The 10,682-nt window shown below is 33.0% G+C and overlaps 1 protein-coding gene across 3 annotated transcripts in view; it reads right to left on the bottom strand.

The window, feature by feature from the left end:
• Window positions 1–3,687: 3,687 nt before the first annotated feature.
• The window catches only part of LOC125041517 (long-chain-fatty-acid--CoA ligase ACSBG2-like), a 17,804-nt gene continuing 10,809 nt past the window's right edge, over window positions 3,688–10,682 (bottom strand). For all 3 annotated transcript variants that reach the window (XM_047636531.1, XM_047636532.1, XM_047636533.1), the window contains exons 6-14: window positions 10,270–10,423; window positions 9,760–9,998; window positions 8,442–8,599; window positions 8,043–8,149; window positions 7,788–7,936; window positions 6,680–6,808; window positions 6,091–6,287; window positions 5,682–5,879; window positions 3,688–5,305 (exon numbers count right to left, since the gene is read on the bottom strand). In XM_047636531.1, the coding sequence (XP_047492487.1) occupies window positions 5,107–5,305; window positions 5,682–5,879; window positions 6,091–6,287; window positions 6,680–6,808; window positions 7,788–7,936; window positions 8,043–8,149; window positions 8,442–8,599; window positions 9,760–9,998; window positions 10,270–10,423 (1,530 nt within the window). In that variant the 3' untranslated portion in view covers window positions 3,688–5,106. The remainder of the gene's footprint in view (window positions 5,306–5,681; window positions 5,880–6,090; window positions 6,288–6,679; window positions 6,809–7,787; window positions 7,937–8,042; window positions 8,150–8,441; window positions 8,600–9,759; window positions 9,999–10,269; window positions 10,424–10,682) is intronic.

The raw sequence follows: 10,682 nt of genomic DNA, 5'->3' as shown, positions 1-10,682 counted from the left end.
TTAAGAATATTAAATATTGACATTGATGTCATGTCACATAATTCTTGTTACAAGCCTTTTTCTTTTCTTGTTTAGCCTTTACAATTATTTTTAAGGTCCATAACTGGATTATATATTGTTATATAAATTAAGTAAATTTACAATAGGAAAGCCGTATACTATATGTATTAACTAAACTGCTATCTGTTAAAAATTATGATATTCATCTTATTATAGTTATGATTTCATTATTTCATGTAATATTTATGATCATAATAGTGCCTTCCAGGAGCAGTTCTATTTGGCAAGTAAATGCCATCAGTCTCCCTATAACTTATTTTTCAACATCAACACCTCTGCCCACTTTACTGTGAATCCAAATTTACCTCATTGATCTTTCTTATGGATAAAAGTTATAATTTGAAATCTGTAGAATGATGTTTGTACAGCATATGCTTTAAGTTAACCAAATTTATTCACTGCAATGCATGTAACATAATTGTTTCTATGTCATTAGTGTTGCTGTGTTAATAAGTAATGTGCTGCAGAAAATGTTCTGACACCAACAGTACCTTGCACATAACTATATGGTAAGTGTGCACTTTCATTTTGGATATCCTATTTCACAGAAACATATGCACTGCTATTTACACATTATTAGTTGCTATCAGTTACAATGCCTCCCCAAGATGTATGAGGAAAAGTGGAATAATTTCTTTCAGTGGAGTTTGTGAGATGTTGGCTAATTGATTTAATCATCTTTTATTGTTTTGTGAAGAGCCTCCAACTTCATTGAAATTACTTTTTAGTGCATGTTAACAGCTCCTTGCATATTTCATTTAAGGGTACTCTTCTATATATGTATATAGATACTGGTATGTACTAAGTACTCAAATTATACATTGCAGAAGATGAATATGACATCAATTAATCCTCAGGAAGAACCCATCCATGACATTCTTGAGGTCATTACTTATTATTAAGTATTTCATACACCAATGCTTTCACAAGTTTAGGTAATATGTGAATAACCAAGGATACAGTTTTATTTTTTTTGCTAATTGATTTGTATTGTTTTAGATAGCCTAGACACCTCTTCAATTGGAGATGTTTCACATTGCCATTATTAATATTGTGCCAGTATCTTGTTTTTTATTAAGCTATACACGATTCATATATGATACACTTTTGTTACAAGATTGAATGATTTCCTCTCTGATATTAGACTGGTGAACCAAGATGATGTGTATGAGTGTAAGTAGCCTGTATGTGTGACTTTGTATGCATACATGTGTATGAATTGTTATTATTTTGTTAAGATATTGATATGAAGTCTCTCTCTCTCTCTCTCTCTCTACTTATATGTAATGCAGTTTTGTACGATGATAAAATATATACTGGTATTTCAGTTCAGATTTTTAACAGCTGCTGGTTTTACTACACCATTTCAAATTTTGAATTGTTTGCTTGATAGATGTAGCCACTACAGACTAGCATGTGTGTTCTGCTTGCAACACAAACAAATGTGATAGTGATTATAGACATCAAACATCATCCACTTCTCTCTCTCTCTCTTTAATCCTTAGGATTTTTCAAAGATTTGCAAAAGTACTTAAGGATAAAAAGGGATTACTTTGCTGTAGAATGAATAGTAAAAGCTGTACATTCTGTTGCATGTGAAACTGCAGTACAAAAGTGTTTTACATTTGTCATCTCACAGCATTTTCAGAACCATTCATGGTAGGATACCAATATGACATGAAAGTAAAAGCAAGGTTGTTCTTTTAAGACCTAACATTGCACTGGCATTAGATAAAATGAAGGCAGAGTAAACTTCCCTTTTCATAATAGAATGATTATTCATACGATAGAATTTACCTTTTAATGATGCCACACAGTAGTAGGTTGCCAGGGCTTATACAGATGTAGGATTCAGGACTGGTTTGATTTGTGGAAGATAATATATATATATATATATATATATATATATATATATATATATATATTATTGTAGCTGTAGTTTACATTATCCTTCTTGTCTTAAGTCAATGTTTTTTTATTATATGTAAGTAAATTTATTGTTATAGTAATTATTAGTCTGTTCCAAACTAGTGATTAACGCTTAGCCACACTAAATTTACAGTCATTATTGTTACTACAGTGTGTCATTATTACTTTCTTTTGATTCAAATTATTTATCAATCACGCAAAACAGGTGTTTCTTTATCACTGTAACTGTTATGTCTTTCCTTATCTGTTATGTCTTTCCTTATTTATTTATAGAAATAAAATGTAAGATGTAAAATCATAGGAAATGCAAAACAAAAAAACAAGAAATGGGGAACTTAGACATTACAGATGTCAAAAAATACTTGAGTTAGTGAGGATGGAATTCCGTGTTGTGGCTTTTCTTGGTGCTCGGCAGTGGAATGCAATGTAGTATTAACAGTCTTTTATATGATTTATTCATTTATATATTTTTTTTCATTATTGCTGTTGTTTTATGCTATTGCTTATTATGTTTTTTCATGTGCATGTATGAAATGCTTGGATATTCACATCAAGGTGTTAAGCAGGTTTGCCAGCTTTGTAGTTAAAGGCTTCTCAGTTCATCTAAGACAAATTTAACAGTTTCATTTAAGGTCAGATAGGTTTTCTGCAAGAAATTAAAAGTGTAATATTGAATGTGTGTATGTTGGTGTGTGGATGTGGATTGTAAAACACACACACACACACACACACACACACACACACACACACACACACACACACACACACACACACACACACACACACACACACACACACACACACACACACACACACACACACACACACACACACACACACACACACACACACACACTCACATTCACATTCACATTCACATTCACATTCACACTCACACTCACACTCACACTCACACTCACACTCACACTCACACACACACACACACACACACACACACACACACACACACACACACACACACACACACACACACACACACACACACACACATACACACACACACAAACACACTCACTCACTCACTCACTCACACACTCACTCTCACACTCTCACTCTCACACACTCACTCTCACACACTCACTCCTACTCTCACTCTCACTCTCACTCTCTCACTCACACTCACTCACTCACTTACTCACCCATTCACTCACACTCACACTCACTCGCACACTACACCTACCAATCAATTATATATTCTATATACTGTCGTAACTTGACCTTAGAAATACATTAGATTTCCATGTCCTTATTTGTTGTATTTTTTGTTATATATTCTGAAATAATGATATAAGAAAACAGAATAATGATGAATGCTAGTCTAATAAAAAAAATAAAAAAATAAACTAAACATCTGAATACAAGGGAAATTGGATTTCATAACATACTACCCAGAAAAACTAATGAAAATGTACAGACCCCTTGGGTTTACAATAATTATATCCCTATATTTTAAATATGTTTGATAATCAGCTCAATAGTCAATAGTAATTTTTTAAAAGTGTAAGACGAAGTGAATGTAATGAAGATATTGTGTTAGTCTAAGAAGATTATTTTGGTTGAAAATGTCAGCATGAATCTGAGGCTTCAGAGCTACAACTAGACTAAAGATTAATAGTGTATGATTAGACTGAACACTTAGCCTGATCATTAAAAGATGACTGAATAGATACTTTGATATTTTCTCCTGTGTTTTATTACTCAAGCAACTTGTAAACTCTCATGCATCTATATCATTGTAAAACACAAAAAAATAAAGTATGAAAAAGTACCATTTCAAATTCAATGTAAAACAAATAAATGCAGTATGAAAAAAGTACAATTTCAAATTAATTGTAAAACACAAGAAATTAAAAGGTGAAGAAAATTATACTGCAAATTCATTTATTTGAGTTTTAAAATTTGCTGGCATGGTTTAGTGGTAATGCAAGCAGCAAGGGATTGGTAGGGCCTCTAAGCAGGTGGGTTTAAGCCATAATCATGACTTTATCATGGTCTCTATCTGGCAAATAATTTTTTTTTTTTTAAGAAAGGGGGGGGGGGTCATTCTGTAGAACCAGGCAAGTGCCTGATTCAAGTTATATGATCCTGTGGAAATAATACTCATCTTATACCCTAGAAGTGCTAAAAATTGTACTTATATTAAAATGTTCTTGTATAACAGTTTTAAGCTTATTAACAGTAACAGTAACTATAGGAATTGTATTTTTTCATATGTAAAACAAGTCAATGATATTCGTATGACACCTAAAAAACTAAAACACTTCTGCACCACAGGTTCTTGCCATATATTTCTAAAGTACCTGCACTTATCATTCATGAAGAGGTAATCCAGTAAAACAGTAAAAAAAAAAAGTGTTACTAGTACTTTATTCATAATAAAATAACAAGTTATATTTTTGCTAATATACTATTCAATGCACATAAGAAAATTGTGGAAAAACATCATACTTACATTAAATATACAAATGTAGTTTCTTATAAAAATAAATCTATACAAGAAATTTGCATGTGTACTTAATAACAAATGCATATGAAAAATTACTAATTATTATTAGATTTTTTACTTTATAATCACTTATAACAGTTCTCTTTTATAATATATACTATAAAATACATGGATACACCCCATATTTTCCCCATTTTTTCTAAGATGGGGAAAAGTTATGGTTGAAACTTGACAGCACATTTTAAAAACTGTGGATAACTATAATGTAAGGTTTTATTTCCTAATCTAAAAGTTTCATACAACCTATACACAACAAACTTCAAAATAAGTCTAAATTCTGCATTAACAGTATCACAACAAATTATACCAACAACATACATATTTGTTCATTCCCACCACAATAACAAAGAACGTTGTCTCCATTCCATTCTCAGAAAAATAATCTAAAAGTTTAATACAACCTACACACAACAAACTTCAAAATAATTAGTCTAAATTCTGTATTAACAGTATCACTACAAATTACACCAACAACATACCTTTTTGTTCATCCGCCTGCCACAATAACAAAGAAAGTCATATGCTTTTCATTCTCAACAACATAAAACTACCTTCAAACAAACAGTAACAAGGTGGCAAGTAAACTTCCCTCAGAGTTTACTTGCCACATCCAGTGACTTGTTTGGTGTGTACATGGATTCAATTATGTCTTTATACTTTTCCTGAACAAAGCTCCTCTTTAGTTTTAAAGTATTATTGAGTTCTCCTGTTGGCTGAGAGAAGTCTAGAGGGAGAAGTGCCCACCTCTGGATTTTCTGGGCATTCGAAACTGCTCCATGTTTGTTGTACCTGTGAGTTAAAAATAAATCAGTTTGCTGTAACTGACTTTTTCTGTTTCTGTAACTTTCTCTACCTTTCTCTTTCCTCCTACCCCTTTCTCTGTTTATCTGTCTCTTTGTCTGTCCATTTCTAATATATCTCTTAAGAATTCTAATCTAATAAAAAAGCAGCCCAACTTAATTTATTATGAAGAGAAAATTAAAAACTGACAATGGCCTGACATCACTGATATTCCCTGACAATGGCAATATCAGATATGATTATGTTGATAACTCCTACTGACTGTTCAGGGCAAACAGCAAACAAGAGAATAGAACAGAAAAAAAAAACATGCAATAAACTTTAAAAAATTGTGTAACTCCTTTGCATCTACAAACAGCCTTACCTCTCAATCCCATCCTGTATAGCTTTGGCTAATGGTCCACTGGGATTCTTGTTCACCTCAGCCACAGCCTCTGCTACAGTCTGGACATCACAACCAAATTCTTTAAACATTGCTTGGCAAGCTGGTGTCAAGGTCTGTTGTGGCTCCCCAGTGTTATCATCTGTCTCAGCCTTCAATGTCAAGAGCATTGATAGATATCTGGAAGGGAAAATAGTGATGAGAGGAGAAGAGGGAGAGCAACATTAATTACTGCATCACCCTAAATAAACAAAGGTATGGGTCACACATCACATTTTTCAGGAAGTTTCCGGAATGTAGGTAACAGTAGAGTTATAAACATTTAACTGTTTACTTTCCAAAGTAACTAAGCATGTGTATTATTCAATGAAGAAAAAAAATTGTAACCTACTTTCGACGATCACCACACAGAAATGCAAAACTGACAAATGGCAGCTCCTTCTTGACTGCCTCTTCGATCAACACAGGTGGGATATTCTCTCCACCTGCTGTAATGACCAACTCCTTGATCCGCCCAGTAATGTAGAGAAATCCATCTTTATCGAATCTTCCTATATCTCCTGAGTGCAGCCATCCCTCATCATCAATCTGTACAATTAGTTTTTTTGGTAAAGATCATGTGCACAAAGTTATGGAGATTGATACACAAGCTTGTGCACAAGGGAACCTCCATTAGATTGTCTATAAACAAGAAATATTCTATATACTATTTATATTATTTTCCTTCCAACTTCTAACTGTTCATTAAAGTAAACTTCTATTTTCTCGTTTCTCACTGTTAAGTTTTATCTGATTACTATATTATACAGTAACAGCATATAATATGTGAACACAGAGACAATATTTAAAAGAACTGCAATAATATGAACACTAATCTTTGATACTGAAAGTTTTTAAATTACATTTTAGAACCATTACTATCACTAAATGTAATTCTAAAGACTATAATTTATCAAATATATAAATAAACATTTCCTTACGGTCTCATTGGTCTTCTCCGGCATATGTAAATACCCCATAAAAATACTTCTTCCCTTCATGCATATCTCTCCTTCACCTGGCTTGCATCCATCAACTGGTACCAGTTTTGTATAACATTGTGGAAGAGCCTGTTGGCAAGTTACAAGTCAAATACAAACAATATATTGTTTCTCAAATTATTTTCAAAATGTTTAATCTAAATCATACTTAATCTAATATCACTGGTCTACTATATATGACACATACAAATATTTTCTCTTGCAATGAAAATTAGACTTTTAATATTTAAAAAAAGTGACTTTACTTCATAATAACTTTATAACAAGACACTATGAAAAAGCACATCCTGTTCACTTTGCCCTAATACAATATTAAATACCTTCAGTATAAACCATAATAAACTTAACAATGAACCCCTGTCATTCAGATGACGTGCCCATCGCGCCATGAAAAAATTGGGCTTGAGAGGCAGATGACATATACATGCCATCATGGCAAAATTTGGCTGTGGGTTGGGGTGAAGTGAACTTCACCCCAACCAAATACAAACAATATATAATAAGCATTATTTCCTTTGATAAATTAATGTGGAATGTACTGTCCATGAGCAATGACTGGAAGAGTGTCGGCTCCAGGGAATACACTATTTCATGAGTCTATTCCTGGCCACCTGAGTGGCTCAGGTTGTATTACAGAAAATTTAATATTACAAAAAAGAAAGAAAGCAAGAAAAAAGACACAAATAACAAAATGTTATTTATTGTTATTAATCTTGCACCGAGTTATGAACTACCTAGAGAGACGATATGGCATCTGTGCAAGGGAAATAGTCTATTACCATATAGACTACATATATACATGACTGTTCATGAACAGTCATGTATATATGTAGTCAAATGACAAATATGAAATTGAAAAAAAAAAAATATATATGCAGAGTGGCTGATCAATTTAGCCTAATGTAATGCATCTGGATCCAATGGGTTACAAGCTCTTTCATCAGTCATTTTGTATAAATAATAAAACTAGAAGTGCTTTCTCCTATTTCTTTAAAGTTCAGTTTCAGAATCTCTGAATGTTATATCAAAAGCTTTACAAGAAGAATACCTTGCCAACACTACCAAGCCTGAAGCGATCTTGTTCCGGGAATGACATAGAACATATGCTGAGACTTTCTGACATGCCATATCCTTCCATAATTGGGATGTTAATACTCATAAAATATTCGAGGATATCTTTTGATATGGGTGCAGCACCTGTAACAAACACAAATTTGCAGCTGAAAATACAGTAAATACTTTCAATGAGTAGTCATTCATGAACAGTCATGTATATAGTGTGCTCTCTTGTGGTTGTACGTACCTGATACAAACTTATCAGCACGATTAAATCCAATAGCTGCCTTCACTTTATTCAAGATGAGTGCCTTTGCTAATGAGTTGCAAGCTCTCTCATATGTAGACAAAGTCCTATTCCATAAGGAAAAAAGTGTAAACATTATTACTATCATTATTATTATTTTTTTTTTAGCTGTTAAGATTTTCTGTACTTGTGCTGATTCCATAATTCAAATATCTGAATCTTAATAATTTACACAATCAAGTAAATAAACAGAATATAAGGACAAGTAGGATTTTTCATCTACGTAACAGAATAAGGCATGAGTAACGTCACAAAGGCACAAAGTATGCTTGTCATAAAAAATATACAAAATAAAATAATAATAAGTAATATTTAAGGGTGCTAAACCAACAGCTTTACCTGCCATCACGTAAGGCGTTGAAGTAATTGAGACCATGGTACTTGGCCCACGTAGCAACAGCCTTCTTCACCCCACCAATTTGAGCACCAGCTTCCTGCATTTTTTCATATATCTTCTCCCAGACTCTTGGCACTCCCAAGAAACAAGTTGGACGTACCTGAAATGAAATATATTCTTTACTTGTCCCTGTTCTTGTTTTTTTTTCTGCTTTCTCTTTCACTGCTCTCTAACTCTCCCTGAAGTTTATTACTTTGTCTTTTTTTACCTGTTCCTGTTTTGCAATATATGATCTTCACCATCATTACTAGTCTTTTCAGTTTGTGGGTGGCATGTTAAATACTGTGCCATTTGGTTACCTTTATACTACACTTTTATAGACATATTAAATTCTATACAGAAGTGCCATATACTACATACAAGACATTTGGGTATTTACAATGATGAGAGATAAGGAACGGATATAGTGAATCAAGAACACAATTAAATAATCTATTTTAAACATATATTGTATTTGTGGTTTGCCTTCTGCAAACATCTTCACCTGAATATAGAAAATAACTAAAGTCCTATTCACCACAATCATGACGCCACATTCTGTGTAATCTGTCCTATTCATCGGGATGTGCAAGACCTGTCAAAAACTAACAAGCTTTTTCCCTGTAACCTTCCTGTTATAAATTTATCTAGTAATATTTGGCAAGTCTCCTCTATGTACAACCACAGTATCATCCCCTTAACTGCAGGCTCCTTGTAGGCCCTCTTTTCACTGAACCTATATATATATAGTCCTATTTCCTACTTACGTCTTATTTTTAATGGATGGTGATGTTTGTGAAGTAGTAATTCTTGTAATGTTTATTTCATCAGCCAAACCCCCAGCCCACATTCACACTCCATAATATTATATATATAGATACATATAAATATACCTATATACATACCTAATTGTTTGTATGATGGAAACAAGTTTTCTTTCCTTTTCTTTTTTCTTTTATTAACATGTGTATGGCACTTTATGATTTTCATTCATACACAAGGAATAACTTTTTAAATTTTGCACTCTACTGATGCTCCATGTATATGATACACAGAAATTAAATACATATGTATTTTTCTGGCATGTAAAATCAAGCTCTTGAAACATCAGGAACTAAAACTTGGTTTAGTGGAACCTCAGATCTTTTATATAACTCTGGGACAAAAAAGTTGGAGGGTTTACAGCTCTTAGGGTTAAAACTAAAGAAAGAACATAAATTCATACTGTGACCATATAGGTCCCTACCAATATCTCTGATCACAGTAATTACATTATCTTACCTCTTGTAGAGTTTGACCTAATGTTCCCTTCAAGGCATCAGGTTGTGCAAAATAAACTGTAGCTGCAATTGTACATGCTAAATAAACATCAAGCATCTGAGCAGCAAGATGACTGAGAGGGAGATATGACACAAAAACTTCTGTGCACAATTCATGATTTGCATTTTCCTGGTACTGTGAACTTCCCCAAGTGAGGTGATCCTGTGAACACATAACTCCTTTTGGTGGGCCTGTGGTGCCTATAAAAAAATTAGTGAAGTTACTAGTGCAATTCTTTATATGAAGGAGTTATTAATCAATAAATCTTACTCCTAAATTTGATACTACTGTATTAGATGAATGCATACATGGTACGAAGAAAAACCGACAGTACTAACTTATAAATTAGTTACTATGATTACATTAACATTGAAATGCTCATGCTCTACCCTGCCTTAACATCAGAGGTAATAAATAAAAAATATAAATGTATATATATGCATCACTGGCTGGAAGACATCAAGCATTTACCTGAAGTATATATCAAAGTGCAACACTGGTTGACAGCAGTCAGAGAAAGACGATCTTCAAGCTCAGTGTCTTTTTCAGCAAGACCGATAGCCATGAGTTCCGCCCATGATATGACACCTGGAGCGCTTGGTACTCCAGACCACTGAACTATTGCCTGGGTTCAGAAGGAAAGGGTGATATTATTACAGAAACTGAGGCCTGACAACAGCCATATGATAAGAAGAAGAAGGAAAAGAAGTAAAAGAAGAAGAAGAAGAAGGAAAAGAAGTAAAAGAAGAAGAAGAAGAAGAAGGAAAAGAAGTAAAAGAAGAAGAAGAAGAAGAAGAGGAAGAAGAAAAAAAATATATATATGTATATGTATATGTATGTGTATATATATGTATGTATATATGTATATATGTATATATGTATGT

This window comes from Penaeus chinensis, chromosome 30 (assembly GCF_019202785.1).
Source record: "Penaeus chinensis breed Huanghai No. 1 chromosome 30, ASM1920278v2, whole genome shotgun sequence".
Classification (NCBI taxonomy): Eukaryota; Metazoa; Arthropoda; class Malacostraca; order Decapoda; family Penaeidae; genus Penaeus; species Penaeus chinensis.
The sequence above is the reverse complement of the archived record's forward strand: the minus strand, read 5'-3'. Positions and strand labels throughout refer to the sequence as shown.